This window comes from Pyrgilauda ruficollis, unplaced genomic scaffold (assembly GCF_017590135.1).
Source record: "Pyrgilauda ruficollis isolate IOZ18807 unplaced genomic scaffold, ASM1759013v1 scaffold9, whole genome shotgun sequence".
NCBI lineage: Eukaryota > Metazoa > Chordata > Aves > Passeriformes > Passeridae > Pyrgilauda > Pyrgilauda ruficollis.
Window position 1 is genome coordinate 3,117,239 of NW_024531043.1, and position 24,713 is coordinate 3,141,951.

Consider the following 24,713-nt stretch of genomic DNA (forward strand, 5'->3'; position numbering starts at 1 on the left):
CCACCCAAGGGTGGGAGGGGAGGAGGAGCCATGGCAGGCGGACAGGCTCTGCTCCTTCACAGGGGTGGAGCTCTGACCCAAAGAGGGGCTGAGTATTTAGTGCTGAAAGAGAGCAGCTTTGGCCAAAGAATACAAGCACACACACGTGAAACTTGTCTTTGCGGCAGCCGCACGTTCTAATGGAGGAGTCAAAGACGGCAACGAGCCACATCTCCAAGTATATCAAATTAACTTTATACATTCCTAAACCCTTCACAGTGAGTGGGGTTGTCCTGCCTTCACAGCACCTACAATCCGTTCACCCTGCTGCAGGAGGTCACAGTGTGCTTCATCCAAGGAAACACTGCCTTCTTTCCAATACTGTTTTAAGAGATCCTTACAATCCTTTAACAGAATCATCATCTCCTGAATGGAAGCTGAGAAGTGTAAATCAGCACAGAATACTCTCTCCAGCTCACAGCACACGCAGTTGTATCACTGTGCTTGTCCGAGCCAAGCAGGATCTCTAGTGACCTAATCAGCTAAAGCTGCTTGCAAGACACTCAAAAATGCAACAAACATATGCTGCTGCACCAAGCCCGCCCATTTTTGTACAGTCAGCAAAGCCTGGCATGCCTGAACACAGCCTGAAAACCATGCTCTGTTCCAGAGGCAAGAGCACAAGAGCCCTGTAATGTGCTTTTCCTGGAGATGCTCGCCTCAGCTGGCACACTGTTCCAGGGACGCTTGGGGCTGGAACAAGGCAGTCTTGGCTGTAGATTTGACAGCTGCTGCTTGCTGTTGAAGTATGCAGAAACCTAAGCAGCGTTTTGTGTTCTTTTTTTTCTCCTTTCTTAAACATTTTTTTAAAATTAACTTTTAATAAGCAGCTATCTTTCTGGAGGGAAAAAAAAATCTCCATTTTCCCCACTGAGTGTAGTTGTAAACTTGGCTGTAAAAGTGCAGTGAAGCCTTGTGCTGCAGAGCCCGATGTGCTTGTCAGTTCCAGCACGGGTCTAATTCCTTCTGACATTTCGCACAGCTCTACTGGAAGCAGCAACACGGTGAGTCTGTGTCTAGGAATGCGCTCTGGTCTCCCACATTCTCTATATGTTGCGTGCTGAAAAGGGGCCAGCGCTGGCAATCCTGCGCTTCCCTGGCTATCAGCACCTCCCTAGCACACGCCCACCTCCAGCGCAGCCCCAGCCCCTCCCGCCTCCAGCACCTACACACAAAAGCCTTTCCCCACAATTCTGCTGCCATGGGCTCAACGCCCTCCGAGGGGCATTCCACGTGACCTCATAAATCCCAGCTCTTCAGACAAAACCTTTGAAGATTTGATCCACAGATGTGATAAGCAGCCAGCTAGTCTGTGAATGAAGCCAGCAGATAAAGCCGAACTTCAAAGTAATAAAAACCACCCAGACAGCTAAGCAACTAGGAAAGGATTTTAAGACTTCCTTAAAGCCAAAGGACACATAGTCAAATGTCTATTTAAACAGGAAATTTCTTATCAAAATTATTTTACTTCTGCAGCAAGACCCAGCAGCAGCAGCCAGTAAGTTACTTTGGCTACACAGAAATGTCTTGTTACTTCTTGCTTTTTCTGTTGTCTCTATGACCTATTTGAGAACACAATGTCTTCTGATAAAAGGGCTCTGGAAAAGGTGTTAATGTGTTCATACATTCTAGATCTGAATTCCTGCCAGAATGACTGTACTTCAAAAATGCTGATAAACAGGTGTGTGGGGGGGGGGGGCTGGGGGCACCTTCTGTAATTTTACTGATACCATCTCTGGGGGCCAAAATGCAGGGGAGTAAATTTCTTTTTCACCAAGTCAAGTCGGACATCAGCAACTTCTCTCTTGCAAATTTCCAGTACAACCAGGTAGTCATCATGGGGGGGAGCTTTTTTCTTCATTATGGTTTAGAACGGCACAGTAACTTTTGCCAGAAAGATTATAACTAACAAATGAAAAGGAACACACAAAAAACCTTGACAAGGACTTACATGATATTAATCAGTGAGTCTCAGCCATTACAGATTTATCTCCACAGAAATGAATCACACAGCTGTTGTGATATTCCAGTGATGAATACCTTGAGCAGCTGGGGCCGGGCAGCCTCTCGACACTCTTTGCCACACATCCCGTGCTGCTCGGTAGCATATCTGCAGACAGATGTATTGCTCAGCACATCCGCCAGCCCTAAGATACACAAACTTATCCTGGCACAGACATTTCGATATGTGTGGGACTGAGGGAAGAGGAATCTGCTTGATGCCTGAAGAGTTTGCAGCAAGCTTTTCCTTTAGCATGGGCGCAGCTTGGAGACATTCCACATACTTCATGCAATCCCAACACCTCATTGTATTCCCAAGGCACTTAACGTGTAACACGTGCTTTGCTGCTGTTGAAAGAGGAGAGTCAGCTCCTGAAACCAATTCAGTCAGCTCCTGCAAGCAGCACCGTTTGGATCCGCACATACCTCCGGGAGCTCTTTACGGATCTTGAGTAAACTACAACAAACGGTGACCTGAAGCTCAGCTCCATCACTGCGTCTCACTTCTAAGCAGCAGCACATCTTCAGAACAACACCGTGATGCTGCTCAGTACCTCACATCACCAAGCACGTAAGGAAGGAGAGTTTTTCTCCCCACCACACTCGCCTGATGGCTGCAGCCCTCCTGAGTGTGAGGCTGAGAAGCAAACCAAGGAAATTCAACCCACTGAAACTTCACAGGTTACACAGCGTTTGGGAAGCACTGGCTTCTGCTCTGTAAATGCAGCAGATATGGCAGTAGGACTGGCACTCACACCACTATATCCTCACTCCTCCTGAACGCCTTAACGTGCTGCTCTGGTCTGTGAAGACCGGGAACTCCTCAGGGAAGGATCCTGCCTCACTCCTGGGCCTCACATTCTGTGCTGTGTGAGTAATTCTAATTACCTTGATATAATAATGCTTGATATCAGTGCCCTAAAGGACAAACTGGCAATTCAACCAAAAGAAAGTTTGGATTGGAATGCCCCATTCCTCCTTAAATATAAAGGCTGGTCATTGATGCCCTGTATCTGATAGATTCCCCTGAGGAATTCGGCCACCTGCAAAGTGCTTCATTGTTCCTTTGAATGTGTAATCTGTGTGCCAAAAGGCAACTATTTCTCTCCGAATCTGATAGTGCTCTCCTGAATTTCAATGCTGAAGAAGATACCACCAAAGGAAAGTTCCCAAAAATCTGCAGGATTAGTGAACAGCTCTCACCTCTGAGGCCCCTGTCATTAACTTTCTGTAACTGCCAGAAACTGGAGAAGAGAGGGAAGAGGAGATTTTTATCTTCCTGCTCCTACCTTAATTCAGCTGCCTTTTATTACTACTGCTCTTTCCACTGCTCTCAAACTCAGCTGTTGTGTGGATAAACCTGCCTTGTGCTCACAAGTGAAAAGCTAAAGAAAAATTCAAAGCACCAAACATCCCACAACTTAAATTCCTCCTAATACACATCTTGCTTACATCTTCATTTGTCCACATTTGTGCTACAATTCCTGTTCAACCGTTTGTCCTCTGGGGAGGGAGCTGCTTTTGGAAAATGAAGGCCTGTGCCAAAGAGATTGAACCGACAGAAGTGATCTAAAGTCTAGAAAATAGTCTGGAGAAAAAGCTAAGTCTGCTAAGTCCAGGGCTTCTGTCTTGTACGAGGGACTGATGGGAGACACAAACTGCCTTCTGACAGGGGAAGGCTATGTGGGTAACAGAAGCAGGGGAAAAAGCTTGTTTTTCATGAACATGGCTAGAAGAAATGGATTTAAATTGCAACACGGGATTTCTGAAGATAGCAGACAGAAGGTTCTAACCATGAGGATACTGAAGTGCTAGTAGACAGTCTGGGAGACCAAAATCCTCCAGTCACTGGAGATTGTTAGACGACCAATTTCTTAATCATCCCTAAGCCCCAAAAATTGCTTGCTTCAAATATAAGTTGATAGTAGACATACTAAAAACAGAAAAGAGATTTATAAAAATACCCCCAGAAATCATCTAGTTTATCCTGCACCCTCAGACCAGGTTTAATTATATACAGTCTTCATACAAGTTTGCCTGGCTTGCTTTCCCCTGCCCCCAAATGTAAAAAGAATCAGATTGATTTACTAAGTTTTGGTGAGAAAAGAAAATATTTCTGTAGCACACAAAATATGGCATTCAGTATAGAAAGATCACATTTTGAAAGACAGTCAAATCACTAGAGCTGGGAAATTAGTAGTGTTTCTCCTTCTGTTCAGTAGGCTGGAGCTTAGGGCACCCCTTGATCCATGCATAGGTAATCCACTGCTCTTCAAACTCCTGATGGTTTTTCAGCTTTTAATTAACTGGTTTGGGTATAAACTAAACAGTATCTTTTAAATCTGTGACTGTAAAATCACCAATAATCCATCACCTTCTGCTACTTTTGAAGATACACTGTGAACATTTTTTCTGGCTTTGACTTTTAGTAGAGATTTCTGCAGCAAGCCAGTGTTGCTTGGCTACTTAAATTAGGTTTATTTTATAGACCACAGTACTAGACATGTTCTGTTATTTCATGGTTAGGAAGGAACTGAGCCTCGGCTGTCTTCCTTCCTAAAAAGTGCTTAAGCACCCTGCTACAGTAGGAATTCCTGCCAGCATTTCCAATTATTTTCTTCTTATGCATCTATTTTCCACCTGGATGTAGTCTACAGGCTTGATCTGAATTTGTGGTTTTCAAATAATCAAAACTGGATTTTTAACAAATACCATGTCCTTAGGATAAAGCCAAACAGCTGTGTCTGGGTCTTCTGATTCCATCCTACTCCAATTCAAATACACAATATCCCTACCGAAAGTGGGGATTGTCTTTAATTTCATTTGTCATTAACTACAGAAAAACAACACAAACCACCAAAAATAAACACTGGTAATAATACTTTATTCAAAAGTATAATTCAAGGCATTACCTTCTGTTTTGCAATATGGGAAAAAGTTGGATTGAAAACAATAAAAGCAGCAAGCTCTTGGTCAAAAAAAAAGCTCTTCCAATAATCCCCTGAGGTAAAAATGATCCAGACCTAGGAAAAAGGCACATTTTCACTTCTGTCTTTCCCTTTCTTGGTGTAATGTTTGAAGTTCTGTGCAATGCAATTTCCAAACCCAGTCTAACTGTGAAAAGCAGTGACCTTTGAAAGTGTATGCTGTCTCAACAGAACTCAGAGGCACAAAAGCACATTCAGAGTTAATTCACAACAGACACTGTGACAGAAACATCTAAGAAACTTCCTCAGCCAGATCCAACCCATAAGATTCAAGCCTAAGGAACCAGCTGGCCAAAGAACAGTCTAAAATATCCAAGATGTACAAACAGGGATTTGCTCTTCCCTCAAGCCACAGCAGAGAAAATGCAGGTTTCAGAGACAAAAGCTCCTGTACATGCAGTTTGAGGAAGGAGGGAAGTGACAAAAACTTAAATCCTCAGAGACGCTCATGTACGTCAGCTCCTGCCAGCGCCAAGCCTGACCAAGAATAAACAGAGCTAACGAGCCTGGAGCAGTGCCAATCAGCATTAGAGAAATTATGTGCCAGGCCAGGGAGTCAGCTAATCCACAGGAAGACGGTAAAAAACACTCCACAAGAGCTGCCGGAACTCACAGCTACCAACTGCCAAAGCCTCCTACCCTTAGAGGCTTTTTAAAGTTTGGCTTTGGGATATCAGGCACAAGACTGCTGCTCAGCATGGCTTAGGGACAGCAGAAGAAAAGGAGGAACACAGTGCAAACTGGAAACTTGTTTTCATGTACAGTCCTACCCTGGAACTAGGAAAAGGGGGAGGGCAGCTTCCTTTGCTGCAGTTTCCAACTGTTCACTGAGCACAACAGCCTCGCTGGGTGCTCGAGCTCACCAAAGGCACAGAGCACAAGAAAGTGCATCAACAAATGCAAAAAGTAACTACACAGCTCAGAGAAAGGCTGGTGTCATCACCTGTGTAAAACAAACCAGAAGCAAGAACCAAACCTCCATTATGCAATATAACCTATGAAAACAAATCCTCTGTGAAGTGTCCCAAAGGCAAGATTTGCCTCCAGCTCAGCTGTTCCTCACCTCAACAGCCCCAACAGCAAGAAGCACCAAGACATTTGCAAATCAAGACCCACAAGAGAAATACATTCAATGGCAAGAGACTTGCCAGCACACACAGCTTGGGGTTTGGTTACTGGCATGATTTAGGGAAGCTCAGCAGGATACTCATCCTTCAGGGAAAAGAGAAAACCAGGATTAAGAAAAGCTGCTTCATTATGGCTAAACATGAACACTAAAACCAACAGAAATCAAAAATACCGGGATTTGTAATGAAATCAAAATGTAATTGTGATTATTCATGTGTCACTAAAACAGCATTTTCTGAGTCAACTGAGCCTGCACTGCTTTGGCAGCATGAGATGCTTTATTTTTTAAAAATATACCAATAACCACAATCCTCACTTCAACAAAGTTGGGGTATTTTGTTGGATTTTTTTTTTCCTTCTTTTCTTTAAACAAGGACAATAGATGCTTATTTTGGCACAGAAAACATTCCTCCAAAGCCACACTTTGGCTTCCTTTCCCCCCACTTTCTTTAACAGTATCCAAAGCATTAGCCTCCCCATATTCAAGCCAACAAAGAAGCCAGTAGAAGCTGCAGGTACTGAACCCCTCTCAAAAATACAGACCCCTTCAGAAATGTGATTCTGGAGCATGAAATCTGGACTGAGCATTCATTTGGAACACCAAAAAGAGGCATTACTCCTACCACCATGGCAGACATCCCTTTTTGTCCTTGCTGACAGCAACATTATCTAACAGATTTCATAAGTTTGTCTGTCTTAAGAGTCTGGAAAGGAGAGAAAGCAAAGGGCAAGATCTCTCTCTTCCCTCCTTTCTATTAGCACCCTGATAACACCCTTGCACCAACCACACATGGAAAAAGCAACAGGCTGTGCAAACTGCCTGGGCACTATGGAATGCTGCGGAAGACAAACATGTAACCCATGGCTTCTGCCACCACCAGTAAATCAGAGCTTTTATTTGCACTTTATCTGTGCCCCGTTTGCGTCAGCGCAGCCGCGCTGCCAGGCCGTGTCAGCTGCTCTGGGGACTGCATGTCATCCCTGAGACACGGCCCCAAAGGAGCTCGGAACAGGTCAGGCACAGGGATCACTGCAGGAATGCCCAGCTCATGCTGGTACCTCACCACCAGCTCCCAACCAGTGGAACAACACAAGCAGGGTTTAAAGGCTGGAGCTTTACCTACCGAAAACAGGAGATGTGCCAAGCTTCATTGACAGTCTTGTGGAGGCGCTGCCCAGCAGCAATGCTGTCCCCACATCCCAGACATCTCCAGACTTCTTCACCTGCACGCAGCAATAAGGGGACAAACAGCAACCAGTTTACATCACAGAAAACAAAGATTGGTATATCCTTTATAAAGAACAACCTTAAGTTAAGTAACTGACAGGAAAGCCTTCCCACATGGAAAGCTGCAGGCAGTCTATAACCCCAGAGTGGGAATTCCCACATAAAACTCTGATATCTTGTATATTTTTTTTCTCCAGATGTGACATCTGCTTCTTCACATTCTGCAGAATAAAAAAATATGACTTTTCACATAAAACAGTTCAGTTACAGCTCTGTCGGAGCAGAGATTTCAGGAAGGCAACACTGGTCTAGTACAACAATTCCAACAGAGAACCATTCTAGGCCAGGAAGCCACACTACTGCTTCCCCCACACCACTGACTCAGCACACAACGTTTGCTCTCATTTGTATAATTAACTGGATTTCCCAGAACTGAAAGAAAGAAAAGGCAAACTTCATTCAGTAGAGAACAACTAGACTACCAGGAAGGAATTACACTCTTGAATGAATATTCCCATAGAGACTGTATAGCCAACACCAAACTACCGTCAGACTTAGGAAGGGGGAGTGATGCTGGCCTACTGCCCTTCCAGAAGATACTTATAACAGTTATAATAGAGCTATAATAGTTTTTGCTAGAACTGCCAGAAAGCCCCAGAGAGAGCTGGTTACTTAGATGCAAGCAAGCTAGGAAAACAGAATGAAAGCTTGTGCCCAAAGAACATTTGGCACACAGATAAATGCTATCCAAAATCCCAAGGGCAGTGCAGGCATATTAAAGAGTCAAGAATCTTAGTTCAGCACAGGATGGCAGAAGAAATGTGTCACAGAGCTGAGCAGATCCCAAACCTGTTTCTTCCCGCTACCAACAGTTTGCTTGCAGCAAGGCTGCATTAAAGAAAAGGGTGCACTTAAGGAAAACCACAAACCACGGACTTCTCTTTTCCAAAGAACGGTACAACGTGGTAGTCGCTTAGGCAAGTTCATACCACTGTTAAGCTCCTTGAAGCTACACAAAACAGAAGCCATCAACCTTCCATGCACCTTTACCCCACTGTGTAGGTCAACAACAATGTTTAAAATTAACCAAGGTGAAGATCTTGCACTTTTTACATTAATTAGCTATTTCAGGGAAAAAAACATTTGCTGTTCAGGTACAAGCACCACTATCACCAGCAGTACCCAGGAAGGTCGCCATAAAGATGTAAGGCTCAAAGGGTTCCTTCAAATGTGACAAGTGGTTTTGGTTGCTACTTCAGTTCCCAAGTGTGCATCAGCTCCACACCTGGATCACCTGCCCCTGTGCCCTTCTGCTAATCCAGAACACCAAGAACTCCACCTGACCTCAGACCTGCACAGCAGAGTAAAGGCTGGGAGAACCTTGGAAAAACCTGACCCTACCTGTGTTGTCCTATAAAGGAAATGGCTTTTCAGCACACCAAGCGGGCTTGGGAATAAAAGTGCCTCCATGCACAGGCAGCCAACGCTCTCCTCTCCAAGCAGAGCAAGTCCTGGAAGTCAGCTGAACCTCTGAAATAGCTGCAGGCCAAAACTACCTGCAAACGAAACATTCTGCAGCTCCATCCCCTCCCATTCAGTGTCACCAGCACAACACACACGTATCAAAACTGTGGATCCTATTAAAGACATTTAAAGATCAATGACTACACCACAGCTGACTGCAAGCAAGAAGTTACTCCCTGACCATCTTACAGAATATGACCCATCAGCTTCGGAACACCATGAAGAAGAAACTGCACCTACTCTCAGCTGTAGTGCTACATCTGTTTAAGTGCAGCCAGCAAGGCTGATTAGCTCACAAACGGAAACGAACAGTCCTCAATCCAACAGAAATTGCTTCAGCATGCAGGAGAAACGACGGAAATGAACAAAACAGAGCAGGAAACAGTGCGAAGGAAACGCAAAGGGACATAATCCATGTAACAGGTCTGTCGAACTGCCCAGGACGGGAGGAATGTGTCAGAGAGGCCAGCGAGGAGCAGCCGCCGTGGCCCCGGCGGGCAGCGGCCGAACCTCGGGAGCACCGGGGGACCTCGAGCGGGACAACAGGGAGGCTGTGAGTGCCACCGGCAGGCCCCGCGGGCACCTGCGCTGCAGCACCCGGTGCCGGCTGCGGCCGCCGCGGGGCGGGACGCTCCGCATCTGCCATGGCCGTCCCGCGGATCCCGTCGCACCGGGGCTGCGGAGCCCCGCCGGGAACCCCCGGGCCGCGCGTGCGGCCGCGAAGCGGCGGTGCCACCCGCTGGAGGGAGCCGCGGGCGGGGCCCAGAATGCTCCCCAGCCACGGGCCGACGTCCGGCCGGGCCGCGGGCTCAGGAGGCAGCGGCCCCCTTGAGCCCCGCAGGGGCCGCCCCGCGACACCGCCGGTGCACCAGCGGCCGCATAACGGCGGCGCGGCCGACGAGAGCCGCGGCCTCGCGTACGCGCGCTCGCCCCGCGGTGGCGGAGGGCGGCCCGCGCTGCCCCGCCCCTCCAGCCCCGCCCTTTCCGCGCCGGCGGCCAATGGCGACGCCCCCCGCCCGCAGCCCCGCCCCGCACGTGCCACGGCGGGCGCGGCCCCGGGCGGGCTCCGCCGCTCCCGCTCCCGGCCCCGAGGCAGCGCAAAGGAACGGCGGCGCACTCCGCTCAATGTAAAACCATTTTTTAATTCTAAATCACTTTCACAACAGTGAAAATTAGTGAGGAGGAACGGTAACGCACTAACCGAGCCGTCCGGGCCGTGTGCGGTCGGGTTACGGGAAGGGGTACATACAAAAGCACACCAGGGAAAGGGGGAACGAAGCGTTAACACTTTTAGACTATTTCATCCTTGAATTGCCGGAAAATAAGAGCTCTCAGCCATACTTCTGCAGCCTTCTCTAAATCCATTATGTTTCTCACTCCTAGATGGAAATCCCTGCCCCCAAGCCATTAAAATTCTGGGGTTTAAAATGTATTACTTAAATATATTTCAGTACCTCTTGAATCTATTGCAGTCACTCTCTGTCCTCTTTATGGGGTAAAGGCTTCAAAGGGCTACCCTTCTTCTCCCTGCATAACCTCTCAGCATCGAATTTCTCCGTACAAAAGGAGAAGGAATCCATCCCTTACTGACACATGAACCTTCCCTTCCCATCAGCAGGTGGTGCTGACTGCGCAGGAGAGGAACCCAAAGCTAGGACATTGCAGGACAACCAAACAAAACAGCCTGTCCCCCTGGGAAGGGCCCCACTTACCAAGTTACACACTTGAGAAGAACCCTGTGCCGAAGTTCAGCTACTCAGAAGTGTTGCACAACAAAAGCTGAAGCACCACCTCAACTATAATAGTTGAGCAATATATTCTGTCAGATTATCATTGTGTCAGGTATAAATCTGACACGACAAAGCACTGCAGAAGCTTTGCAACATTCTACTTGCCAGATGGAATTTTGGAGGTAGGCAAGTTAAACTTCAGTCATACTCTGTCTTGACACTAAAAGGAAACAGTTTATAATTACATAAATAAACTTCTATAACAATTAATTAGAGGTGTTCTGCCCAGGAAACTCTGCCATATGCTAAAAAATCCCAAGCTATTGAAACAAAGTTTCTATTAATTGATTTGCTTTTCAGTTTTTCTGTCTACTGCCAGGAAAGTCACAACATTCACCTTGCAGGAAATCATTATGACGATGAGCGACCGGAATCAAAAAAATCTAAAAACAGAGGAAAAAAAAATGGAATTGCCTAGTCAGAGAAATGTGAACTGTTCATCTTGCTAGGGAATCTCTCATACCTGTTTTGAAGGAATCTACACAAATACATCAGGAGTACTCTTTAAAGCTGAATACCCAACAGGATTCCAAAGCGGCTGCAGATTGCTCACCTTCTGAAATATCCCCTCAGCACATTAATGGTTGTGGTCTCCTCCAGCACTTCAAATTAAAATCTTTGGTAGATTTTAGCTGCAGAGACTCTTGCGCTGTAGCTGCTCTGCTGTGGCACGGGAGAAGGTCTGTGTGCACCTGCAGAGAGGAGGTCTTCCAAATGTTCCCTACTGAGCATATGCTGGCAAAGGCAGGATCTCAGGTCTCCTCCTGTGTAACTTCACATTATGACAAGTTTTACCTCAAAACTCACATAAATATGCCTTTTTTTCCTCTCCCCAAACAAAGTGATCTCAGATCTGTAATAGGATTTATCTGGAGTACATGACCTTGTATAGAAAGTCTCAAAGCCTTGGGAAAGATAAATGTGGCTACAGTGATGAGGCTGTGAGGGGATTATCCATGAGTGCAGCACAGGTGCTGCACAGAGCCGGGGAAGACAACACTGTTTGTCAGTGAGGAACTGGGCTGGGCCCGGCGGCCCACCTGGCTCCACAGCCAGAGAATCTTCCAGTGTCTGGCTCCAGCATGCTCAGGTTTTAAAAAATTGCAGCATAAGTTTGTATCCCTTCTTCTAACAGCCATCAGAACCATCAGGAAGGGTTTTCCATCACGCCGGGAAATAACAGACGGAAAAGAAACCGGAACCAGTCTCCAGACCTGGTTCCGTTTGCATCACGTGCTGTGCCCCAGAGAGTCTCAGCAGTGCTGCAGATGATTTCCTGGAGAAGGTCGGATGTTGATGGAGACATTAAATAACATCTGCAGCTCTGGCAGATCCATCGTGGTTGCAAAGCAGGAGATACTGGTCACACTGGAGAAGTTTCCTTACCTGCCCAGTCTGAGTTGGGATAACTGTGTATCCCACAGACCTGGTGTCACTGATTGGCACAGGATTTCAAAGCAGCACTCCCTTTCGGAGTGCAGCTCAATGCTAGCCCATGGTTTGTGGCAGGAACCTGTTGTACAAGATATCTGAGCTGAAATACACTTTTAAACCAATGTTTTAATTACCAACTCTGGTGCAAAATGTGAGATTCCTCATTGTGCTGTGGTACCACCAATTCCTGAAGCCCATAGGTAGCTACGGAACCAGACACCAAGAGGTTTAAAATGGGATGGGGATGCAGTTTGTAACTGTTTCAGTGGCCTTGTTGGTCATGAATATATAGAATAATGGAAAAGACTTATGCAATCAACAGCCAGAACATTATCACCAGTGCCACAAACAGGAAGAGGCGGGAAAGGAACTGCTCATCCACATATTGAGGAGTCCCTGGAACAGCTGGAAAACAGGAAGTAAAAAAAACAAACAACAGTTCAGCTCCTTCCTTTTCTCTGGGATTGTGTATATTCTGAATATAGTATATTCATACATTGAAAAATATGCAAAGAATCTGCTTGGTGAGAAAGTTGCTACTTCCTACCCTCAGCCTGGCTGGCTGCATGGGCAGATCAGAAGGAAGACAAGTAACTTGAAGTAGGACTCCTTAGTTCGGTCCCACCCCCAGCAGATTTTCAGGGGACACTGAACTATAGTTAATAGAGAAGATAATTTGACCCAAGGACAGCAGAGGTCCATGACAACGCTGGTGTGATGTGAAGAATGAGTTTGTTCCTCATAATTCCTGTGCCATATGACATGGTGGAAGATTTGCCAGGCATGACCTTTCACAAAATAAGTTCAGAAAACCCTGGGCAGTAGGTGCTCTTGTTCAAAACAGATTCAGTTTGTCTACAATGAAGATGGGGAGGAGGTTCTCTAGGGATTATTCATTGTTAGACAGCAAGGTCACCCCTTGGAGAAATCCAACTGTTTTTTGTTAATCAAAAATGTGAAGCAATTTCACTGGAAAGTTACTTCTTGTAGAATGCAGATGACTGTCTCAGAGGTAAATTTCTGAAAAATGAACAATCTTTGCATTCATAATTTTGTGGTACAGAGCACCAGTTTAAATTTTTCCTTCTCATCTTTCAGGAAATGGTCCTTTCCTGCTGTTTTTTAAATCTGGGTCTCCTTCATACACCCCTAGTGACTCCTTTTTTAATATTAGAAAGTCTAGTCCAATTTGTCTCATTTTTCAGGAAAAGTCTGCTGATGTACCAGAGGAGACATCTGAATTAGAGGAGAATAGTCTCCAGTGCCACTGTTTCTCTGCAGCCACTGGTCTCCCAGGAGGGCCTTCAGTAAATTACATGGAAGTGACAAAGTTGCTGCTTTTAGAAGTCTGTGTACAAAACATGCCAGCCACAGACCACATTCTCTAGAGTGTTTTTGCCCTCATTTCATGGTTCTGCTGACAACACTGGTTACTGTTCAGAATATTTTGCCATTTAACAGGTTATTTAAGAGTTTGTAAAATGCCTGTCTGTGATGGGACAGGAGAAGGATCCGTGGTACCTGGAGGAGGTCGCCCATCGTTTATGTTGAAGGCTGTTGCAAATATACCAAAGGGAAACGCCCCAATTCCAAAGGACATCTGGAAGCCACCATCGCCAAACCCAAAGCCCTGGAATCCCTGCAGAGAACAAAGAACAGAAGACAAAAAAAGGTACCAATCACTTAGAGCCTATTTCAGAGTATTTTGTAGAAGCGCAGACATTCCCTCTCACTGGCTTCCCCACACTGTCTGGCAACTTTCAGTCTGACACACTTTTGTAGATATCCCCTTAGCTCTCCTGGGTTTAAAATGTTTCAGCCAGCAGCAAATTCGCTAAGCAACCCAAAGGTTTGAGAAAATGAAAACTAGCAACTGTAGTTCTTGCTTGAGGGCCACAAATTAGGACAGTGTTTCTCAACTGTAACCTTTCTCAACTTAAATAGAAGGTATCTGCCAATGTATCAAAATCAACAGAACACATTCTATTTAGAATGTCTTAACAATGTATCATCATCTATAAACAGCTGTTAGCCATATAAGAAAGGTACTTAAGAAAATAACCTAAATTGATTTTTGTGATATATGTGCATTAGTTAAACACTCAGTGAAATTATAAATTGCTAGTGGGATGCATAGAGCATTTGAAGGAAAACCACAAAAAAATTTACCATGGGGACTCAAATTAAGGTGGCAAAATCACCTGAGGCAGGAATGCAAGATATAAGGAAAGGAGGAAAAAAGGAAGTTACAATGCAATAACACTGACCCCATGGGATCCAGACTAAAATACCATATCAAGTCAAAAGGTAAGTGTTCTGAATTGAGATGAATCCTGCCCTGCAGAAGCAGTGTGCTGTTTGAGAACTGTGTGTGAATCTAGGGGCTTGTGTCATGCCTAAACACTGTGGAGAGCCCACAGTTCTGTAATCCAGCTCTCTGTCCTCTCACCTCAGGATTAAAACAGTGATACCAGCTCTGAAAGACCCTCTGGTTTATCACCACCAACAATGGGAGGACAAAGATTACTTTACTTATATAATAAAAGCCAAATGTTTCTTGGTTGAGCCTTGACTTGAGGAGTTGGTTTTTTGACCAAACTCTTCTCAAGCATTTTGCCACTAACTCTGAGGGACAGCAAAGCTCTCTGTGGCAGGTACAGAATCCAAAGAGAACAGCACCACTACTGCCCTGCCTTCATATCCCATCCCTGTGATGGCTCACATAAGGTACAGGAGCTGATTTAATAAGGCAGCAATGCTCTAGTGAAAGAGAACAGCTGAGCTCCCAATACATTCAATACAGAAATGCATCTTAATCACACCCTGCAGAGTTGTTTGCTTGAAGCATCAGGGAGACAATCCTCTCCAAGGACCCCAGGCAGAGTTACATGGAAATGTGCCATTGTTTCATCAGGTCATGCTTGCTGCCATCGTGCTGAAGAACTCTGTGGTCTGTCCTCCTGCCTACTCCCATGTCTGCTTCATCTGTGCCAGCTGCTGGCTACATTCACCCTCTGTAATCTCCTAAACAAAACCACAGATCCCTCTTCAAATCATGTATCCAACAGATACTGACTTTCTCTTGCTTGGAATGCCATGGTACAGTAACATCCCATTGAAATGAGAGAAGCAGGTGTCAGTGTCAAAAATCTAAATTAATAAGTGGATTAATTAATGATATGTATAGAAATACACTTGCACAAAGAATTTTCAAAGCAAAGCGTTCCTTGTATTTAAACGTGGAGAACAATCAAGTATGAAAAGCTTTTCCAGTGATAGCACACTGAGCTGTGTTCATGCAGCATGCTCCAAGTTGGGCTGTTCTCTGGGATGCTACAGGGTGCCACAGGAATGGAGCTCTCTGCCACACCACAGCTATCAATGATTCATGAACGACCAGCTGGGGAAGAGCAGGATGTGTAAGCTGCAGGATCCTCATGCAGGTTCTCTCACACACATTGTGTCCTCCAGGATGAATAAATCAATACTATCAATATCACTATCAATAAAAACTAAACTGCTCAAGCTTGTTTGATCACTTACCCCTCTGTTCTCTGGTTCAGGTCTCTGTCCTTGGGGCCGTGGTGGAGTTTTCTCTCTGCAGGAAGTTGTGAAATTAGCTCAAGTGCAAGGACATGTGAGAGCAGTATCTGCAGTAGACTGGCTAATAATGCAGAATCACCACAGAGCACAGTCTCCTGGGGCCATCCAGCAGAGCTGGAGCAGTGTGTGAGAGAGCCAACCACGCAGCTTTGGACTTTCAGCAGCATGTAACACTGCACTTTTGAATAACAAACACCCATTGCAAAGGCTAAAAACTGAGGACATGAACATTTAATATAAGCTTCTTTGGTCAGATAATAATCATTGCAATCTGCCACTTGTAACTGATAATTAACACTTGATTCAAATTAAAATTGACTGCCAGTAGAACAAGAAATGTGTGCAAACCCAGACTCTGAAAAAGCCAGAAATATTTGGCAGAAATATCAGATGTCTTTTGACAAAGTATTTAAAATTGTGGATCCAGCATTTTAACAGCTTAATCTTAGGACCCTAAACTAAAGTTTCATCTTTAATTTTCAAATTAAAATAGTTGCATTTAGGTTTCTTACCTGGGGTCCTGTTGCCCAGTGCTGCCTCTTCCATACAGAGGAATAACTTTATCTCGACTGATTCCTGCTTTGCATACAGGACACACTTGTCTGTTTGGCCTGGTCTCTAGCCACTAAAAGAAATTATAAGAAAACTGCTAAAAGACCACAAAAATAACTATGCAAACCTCATCTGCAGCCAGGCAGAAAGACTTTAGCAATTTCTCACAAAGTTCTGGAGCAAAACATTTGAGGAAGTGCCAAGTACTCCCCAAGGTGGAGTTGGTACTTTGGCTGTTGTCCTGGTGGGAACAACTTGCTGATGTGTACACATTCAGATCTGCACTGGAGTAACATAAGAAATAGAGAGTATGAGCAGTCCTGCAAAGGCCAAGGCTAGTGCAGATAGCTTCCTGTCATCCACCTTCTCTATAATGGTACCACAATGTAAAACACTATGTATGCAAAGAGAAGTACACTCAGCACTTAAACCTGCAAACTAAACCCTGCAAGCTCCAGTAATTGCACCAAAACTACAATTATGCAGGGTTTCAGAAACTCAGAAGTGGAGGTAAGTGGAACAGAATTTAAGTTTTCTTGTTGCTCAAAGAGCAGATTGCAAGCTGTTGCACATTAAGCTGCATGAGCAGCTTGTGACTGCCCTGGAGAGAAAAGCACATTTGAAAAGAGGGGGATACTCCAGAGAACCAAGGGCTTTACTGAGCAACTGGAGCTGATGAAAGACAAAGTAAAAGAAAACCTGTCTTACCTGGTGTAAACAAGGCCAACTGTGAGCATTCCCAGGACAATTTGTTCACAGAGCAGGAAAAGAGAGGAAAATAGAATTAGTTACTGAACTCTATATGACAAATGTGCAGCATACAGGGATAGTGCAGCTTGGTGACAACAGAATCCTGGAATCCAGCTGGGCCAGTTCTGCAGCCTCCCATTAAAATAATTTTTGCAAACACAGCCCAAGACTGATCTCCACGGGTTTTTTTCAGGTTACACAATCTAAATTCCTAATGTGGTTCTGTGTGTATCTCCCACTCCTGGGTCCTCATCCAGACCAAAGGCCCAGAGAGAGGCTGCATTAATCTTAGGGTTTATTGTACAGATTTTCTCTCCTGATACCATGAAAAGCTATCCCAGAGCCAAGATGCAAATGACCAAGATGTCAGTAATGAGATTTTAGGATCTTACAAATTAAGGTGGAACATCAGCCACATTCAGAGAATCATGGAATAACTAAGACTGGATGTACCTCAGGTAGCCTCTAGTCCAACCTGATGCTCAGAGCAGGGTCAGCTATTGAGATCAGACTCAGTTGCTCAGGGCAAAGAAATTCCCATTAAACAGATTAAATTGCTATGGCAAATTAAAAAAAGGTCAAAGACAAACAAACTACAAGATAAAACTGCTAAACAGCCATCTGCTTTCAAAATGGTCTCAATAACACCATTCAGACAAGACACCTGGTACTTTTAAGGTTCCATTATTCCAAATCCTTTTGTGCAATAATTTAATGTTATTTTATCTTAACATGCCCTAAGCCAGTGATTTTCCATCTCCCCAAATAAAATCCTGGATTTTCAGATGTTATGTATATTTACACAGGAGAAAAACACTTTCAGGCTTCCTTTTATGAAAGATTTAGCCCACTGTGTAAAATAAACTCCACCCCCACCCCCCTCCCACTGGCCATGTCAAGCCTTAACTTCTTCACATTCAAGAAAGGGTAAATTCAAACCAAGTTACCCACATCAGAAATTCTGCACATATATCTGTGCTATACATTATCTCCAAGTCAAGTTAAAGCACTAAAAAGTTCTTAACACAAGTGCAATATTATGGGAAAAGAGAAATTGTCCATATGTAAAAGCTTATTGCCTATTTTTTTTTTCTTTTTTATAGTTACAAAGGAAGAAAAGAGGAAGCTTGTAGGAGAAACTACAATTTGGCCTGCAGAACCCAGATTCATATCCAGGTTTAGGTATGCAGATGTCAGAAAGGAATTTAGGTCTAAAGAACATATCTGTGCTAGGCCAGACAGCACAAATAAAATAACACACATAAGCAAACAGTATCAATGAGCACTGAACTGTCTGTGTGGGGCTCCTGTTTGTTTGCTTTTACACAATAATCCAGCAGTACAGGGAGTTTAGGACACATGAAATCTACTCCCTGGAATACAAGCAAAGAAAAACAGCTGAGGAGCAAACCCAAGCTTCTCCTAAACCAAACCCACAGTCCCTCCTCTAGAATTACAAACATCACAGGTTTTTATGGCGTCAGATAGATGTTCTGGCTGGTGTGTGGGGCTGCAGCACTTACCAAAAGAGGTGCCCACACAAGCTGATAACTGCATCCTTGGCAGTGTCTAAACAGATGTTGCATTCAAAAGTGTTGTCCTGATTAGTGCTGTCCCCAGAACCATTACTGCTACTGCTGCCACTGGTCCCTCCAGTACTGGAGCTCTTTGTTGATGCAGAAGTTGTGGGTCCTTTGCTTGCCATCCTCAAAGACTGACCAAACAAGGCCAAGAAAATTTTCCTCTTGGAATCCTAGCTGTGAAAAAGCGAAAAAACCAAACAAACCCAAACAATTATTGGCATTATGAACATTGCATTCTGGCCCCATTCCAAACTGGTAGTGATTTATCTAAGAAGCTCTTGAATCCTGTTGTTGATGGTTTTAGTTTAACGTAGCCAAGAGGGATCTTTTTTTAGAGACTAAGCTACTTTACAGTCCCATAGTATGACCCGGCTGATGTGTGACCTGTATTTTACTGTTACTGATAAGCATCCACAGCCAAAACAACCCCCCTGTATTTTCTCAAAAATGCCATTTGCTGTAAGGAAAATGAGCTCACCTAGTCATACATGCTCTTCCAAAATTCAACACAACTTATAACAGAGTGCAGTCAAGAGCAGAATTTAATCATTAAGTAATTCACAGTTTGAACAGACTGACAATGCAGAGTTTTAAGTTCAATGTTCATTAATTTGGAATATTAATAACAATAATGGCAAGCAAAGGTGGCTTAGAACTTGAATTCTCTCCTGAGCAGTATATAGCTGCTGTCACAGCAGTGTTGATAATCAAACATTCCTAGTACTTTCAAACTATTTAACATTTCTAATCTAGTAGTAAGGTAGTAATGCAGAAGTACTAAAAATTTTACCTTAATGTGCTCGAATTTTACTTCCGTGCTTTTGCCCCTCATTAACATAATCATATTTACCAAAGAACAGCATTTATTTTATTTCAGTAGCAACAACCTCTACAGTGTAATTCCTTGATACGTAAATTCCACAGTACCTAAAAATCTGAGACTCAGCACAAGGCATTTGCACTTCTAGAAACACTTTTACCAGTATAAGATTTGTAATCCAAGAACTAAGAGAGTTTCAGTAGCTACAGAAATTAGTTCACTAAAATAAAAATGCTTAAAATATTTCACTATTCTTTTCATGAAACTCTTAACATCATGTTGAAGCTGCAGGAACAGGAATACTTAGATAAAGCTGTGAGAAACAACCAGGTGATTCAGATTATCTGAACTTTTTGCAAGTGTACAAACAGTGAAGCATTTTCAAAGGGCAACCTGAATTTTTCAGAAGGTAATTTCTTTTCCAACTTACCCCCCAAGCACTAAAGGCTTTCCTTAGTGTTGCCTCTTTGTAGCAGAGCTGCAGCTCAGGTGCAGGGCAGCAAACTAAAGGTTCAGGATTTCCAGCTGTTATTGCCAACAGCTTTTTTCCTACAATACAATCCCACTGCACAGTCAGGAAAGCATCACACCCGGGCCTCGTGAAGTATTGCAGCAAAGACTCAGTTACAGCAGGTGAAATCTATCTCTGCAGAGCTTTTTCACTCCGTTACATCATTTTGCACAGTGTCCCAGAAGGGCAGATTTGTAGTCACAGATGCTGCACTTCAACATACGCTGCTTTCAGGAGTGCTGACTCTGAGCATTTCACACCACAGCTCCATTTACACTCAGTTCATTGTACAAAATTAAAATGTGTGTTGGATCAAGGCAGATGGAAATGCTGCCAACCCACAAACTGTATGCCAAAGACTCTTGGATTTTTCACACATCCTTACAACCAGAATCTTCAGCCTGTCTTGCTCAGTAGTTCAAGTGAAATCTTATCAACTTGGACCTATATATATTAATAGAAAAATTGAGAAAACCTCCTTAAAACTAAGGAGTTCAACACACTGTAAAAAATACTGCATCCTTTTACAGAATGGTCACAAGAAACATCTTGGCATACAACACAAAGAAAGGAAGTGTACAAGAGGCAAATAAATAAATTCTGAGTCCCTAATACCAATGTGGGAAAAAAGTTCCTTTTTCCAAATTAAATTCCATATATTAACACAATGAATCCGAAGATTTTCAAAAAGATAAAATCTGTATCTCCACAAAAACTTGCTGAAAACCCCTCAGTTTTAGTAAGTACAACAAATAAATAAAATGTTATGAAGCAGGATGACACAGAAATCCAGAGAAATATCAGTAATGATATGGAATAAAGATGGCTGAGACAGAAGAAAGATTAAAATGACATAATGCAACAGGCACTGAATCTCCTTTCCTAGAACAGGGTCATTCCTTAATCTCTGCTGGGGATCCTCTCCTAAGTATTTGTTCATTGGCTGGTGGGGCCCAGTGACCTGTTAGGATATAACCAATTTAAAATGTCAAAAACATAGCAAAACACAACAGTAAAAATAATAAAAGCCTTCTCAAACATTTGCTCTTGTCCCTGGAATATCCCAGTTTAACAGAACTGGTCTGTAACAAGTGCTGCAGGGCTCTGTACATCTGCACATATCCAAAGAAGCAAATGTGAAACAGCTTCCAGTGGCTAAATTTACATTTGATAATCATATATTGTGTAGCTTGTGGGTGTACTCTGAATCCTAAAGTAGGAATTCAATTGCAAATGGAACTTGTCCTGAGTGCAGAATGAGCTCAAAATTGAACAGTCACTCAAAATTCTTAACCTCCGAGACAAAACTCTCTAGGGGAAAAAAAGCCAACAAACTATATGCAAATCACAAACTAAAAAAACAACAAATAACACAACAGGCCAAACCCCATTTTCAACTTGCTTTAGAGTTTGGGAGGAAGACTGTGAGTACACTGGCACAGAACATGACTTCTGGGGTTAAGTAAACACAATTAAGGGACACCAGTCAAGGTTTGCTACAAACTTGTCCTTCAGATCAGGTCTCCAATCAACCCTGGAGGCATGATGAGCAACAAACAAAACAAGGGGAAGAATAGAAAAATCAGCTGATACCTAACTGCAGGCATTCAGAGATCTTGTCTTTTCTTTCTTACTTCTTTGCTCTCTACATATTCACAGGAAAACAGAATCTCTGTTTCATAAAATCCATCTAGATTAGCCGTTTATTTCCTTCAAATCACAATCCCTATGTTATATCCCAACAGGTTGTTCTGAAAATGACTGACGTTTACTACATCCAAGAATCAAGAGTGGCAGCAGATGAACAGTTAAGAAACAAGGAACTCATCTGCAAGGAGGCTTCCTAAATAAATACAGAAACCTGGTGGAGCATGAAGCCATGGAAGAGGAGGTGCCTGGGAGGGTGGAACTCCGAAAGGAGCTGAACGTGTGGTGACAGCCGAGAGCACAGGAGGGCCACGACAGGAGTAAGTGCAGGGGACTGGGAATGTCCATGTGCTGGATACAGATCTCACTAACAGCCAGTGAGAAAGAAATCTTCCTCTAATATTTATCTGTAAATCTGCTGTACACCAGGAAAGCGCGAGCTGAGTGGCTACTGTCAAAGATCACACTTCTGAACTCAGCAAATGACTGCATTTGCCAAAGTACCTCAAAACACCAAAAAGTACTGCCCAGCCCTCAAAACACAGGAAAAACACTTCAGGACAGGCTAGAGCAGTTTTCACCATAAGTTAAGGTACACAAAAAAAATCTGCTGGAAACAGCAAGTAAACATTAATTCAACCTGGAAAAGGCAAAGAGGGAATATAAATTAGAAGCTAATTTCACCTATACAAAACAGTCCCAGAATACATGTTCACAGCATGACATGGGGATGTCTCAAGTATTTAATTTTTTTCAGGAACAATGAGAAAAAGTTCTGGTAAGGATACAGAAGTCTGGCTAGTTTATTAACAAAACCCAAAGTTTATTCCTTTTTGCCATAACAATGAAATAAAAAGAGCAGCACTGTTGGATGCCAATTCCACAGGAAAGACCCTTTTCCATACTTCTTTCCTAATGAATTTTATTTTAGCTAAGATTACTGAAATTTAAATAATCCAAATGTAGTTTGTTTATGAAGCAAGTTCTGATTTAGTTCCTAAACCTTTTGCAGTTTAAATCAAAAAGAAGATTTGTCAGTGTATTTTTCTTATCCCTAAGGTAATGTCATTTTCTGACACTTAAAAATTTTTACAAAAGGAATATTCACATTAAAAAATCAATATAAATCTAAAACTACTACTGAGAGTTTATATAAATATGCCCACTCATAAGTTTAACAACAGTCTGATACTTAACATATCACAGTTGCCTGGGCTTCAAGTACAACCAGGTAACCTTAGCTGAAAACTGCTGACAGTGCCTAGAAGAAAGTGCACTGACTTCCTGACAGTCATTATAGATATTTTTAACAAACACATGACTGTCCTGTTGTTAATCATTAAATACATATTTATGTCTCACTACCTTTTTACTCTTTTCTGTCCCCCAAACATGTTACATTTTAACTCCTTGGAAACATTTCTTGAGTTCATCTTTCCACTTCCTGTAACCTGTACAGCATTGGGCACCCTCTTCTTAATATCACCACAAAGTGGTCCCAAAACATGAATTCATGGGATCACTTGCTCTTGCAAAAGCATCCATTTGCCTTCCAGCCCAACCTGGCCTCGTTTCATTAACTGGGATTCGGCAATGCACATCTGTGTTACACTCAGTGCTGCCAGGGCCCAGCTGAAGGGTATTTTGGGAACACTGAGGAGTCCATGTACCTTGTAAATGCAAACAGTAAAACCCTCAGCTGATTAAAGGAATTGATCTTTTTATCCGTTCCATAAAGGTTTAATATAGACTTCAAGAAAAATCTTTCAACAAAGATTTTATCCTCTTAACCTCACAAAGTCCAAAGGAGAAAAAAAAAAAAAGGAATATAACCAGTTGGGTAATGCTGCCCCATGGCTTCCTGGTTTGCAGTGCCGTGTGAGACAGACGTGCCTGGCTAACCCAGGGTAGCAGCAAAACGTAAAAATATCCAATACAACAGGTATTATATACAACAGAGGTGATTTAAGAAGAAGCGAGCCTTAATATATGAGCAATTATCAAACTATAACCAATGTCATGCACCAGCAGCTGACGCCTCGCCACATAGCCAGAGCCGTGTACCGCCGCTGGCAGCGGGTCCGGCCGCGCACGGCGGGCACCTGCGGCCCGGGGCAAACCCCGGCCGGCAGCGCCGGGCCGCGGGCCGGAGCTCGGGGGACCCGCGCCGGGCCCGCTGTGGGCACCGCGGCCCGCCGCGGCCCCTCCTCAGCCGGCCCCACGGGCGCTCGTTACCTCGGGATCCTCCGGGGCGAGCGGCCCGGGCCCCGCCGCGACCCCCGGTTCTGCGGGCGTGGGCGGCTCTGCTGCCCGCGCAGGGTGCGGGCCGCGTCCAAACGGCGGCCGCCGGGGACTGCAAGGAGTTCGTACCGAATGATCGGCCCGAGCAGGAAGGGAGGAAAGAAAAGGAAGGACGGAAAAGGAAGGAAGGACGGAAAGGGAAGGAAGGAAGTTTGAAGGAAACAAATTGTTGGCTTACGAGTGTAGAGTGCTAAGGATCTGAGCTGAGAAACAGATTCAGGATGGAGAGAATCTGAGCTGAGAAACTCCAGGGTGGAAAGAGAGAGCTTGATACAGGCATTTAAAGCTTGATAAAGTATTCAGAGCTTGATAGAGGTATTTATACAGTTGTGAGAAACCAAAGAAACAGGGACGAAAGCGAGGGAGAGGAGGTGACCTGCCTGAGAAGGCATTTCTGGAGGGTTTGTCCCAGCTCTGAGGGCACCCCAGTCCTGAGGACTCCAAGGTACAAGACAGCCCAAAATTACTTGTTCTTTTACACAGTGGAGAATGGGTGAATCCTAAACCAAGGTCTTGCACTACAGAAGGTGAGTTTCCTGAGGAAATAGTGAAAAAACAAAGGGAAGCTAGTGCCAAGAAAGAGCCCAAGGATATTGTCTGCAGCCTGAGACTGCACAGCTCTAGTGAGAAGGTCGGAAGGTGCAAGCCAGGAAGTGTCCGGCAGGATAAAAACATTTATACAGAGTCTTCCTGCTTCTTTCAGCAGCACACAGGCTTGGCAAAACTCATGGCAAAATGGTTATCCATTGGATATGGATATCCATTGATTCCATGTTTGGAATCACCAAATATGTTGTTGTATCACACCACAAAAC

The 24,713-nt window shown here is 44.0% G+C and overlaps 2 protein-coding genes across 4 annotated transcripts in view; both read right to left on the reverse strand.

Annotated features, from left to right (window-relative positions):
* LIMK2 (LIM domain kinase 2) overlaps positions 1 to 11,355 on the reverse strand; it is a 32,306-nt gene extending 20,951 nt beyond the window's left edge. The window contains exons 1-2 of the mRNA XM_041488593.1: positions 11,251 to 11,355; positions 7,280 to 7,379 (exon numbers count right to left, since the gene is read on the reverse strand). The gene's annotated coding sequence lies outside the window, so the exon portion shown is untranslated. The remainder of the gene's footprint in view (positions 1 to 7,279; positions 7,380 to 11,250) is intronic.
* Positions 10,030 to 23,983, reverse strand: RNF185 (ring finger protein 185). 3 transcript variants are annotated; one of them, XR_005956932.1, is made up of 8 exons: positions 19,870 to 20,909; positions 18,560 to 18,793; positions 16,995 to 17,013; positions 16,247 to 16,359; positions 15,675 to 15,729; positions 13,653 to 13,770; positions 11,251 to 12,536; positions 10,030 to 11,080 (listed from the first exon to the last, which is right to left on the reverse strand). XR_005956932.1 is itself a non-coding variant. In XM_041488599.1 (8 exons), the coding sequence occupies exons 3-8, from the start codon at positions 18,739 to 18,741 to the stop codon at positions 12,439 to 12,441; spliced, it is 585 nt and encodes a 194-aa protein (XP_041344533.1). In that variant the 5' UTR covers positions 18,742 to 18,793; positions 19,870 to 20,394; positions 23,833 to 23,976; the 3' UTR covers positions 10,030 to 12,438. The 3 variants fall into 3 exon arrangements, 2 of the variants coding, with proteins under 2 accessions (XP_041344533.1, XP_041344532.1); XM_041488599.1 differs by adding an exon at positions 23,833 to 23,976 and having other exon boundaries at positions 10,030 to 12,536; positions 19,870 to 20,394; XM_041488598.1 differs by lacking the exon at positions 19,870 to 20,909 and adding an exon at positions 23,833 to 23,983 and having other exon boundaries at positions 10,030 to 12,536.
* Positions 23,984 to 24,713: the final 730 nt, after the last annotated feature.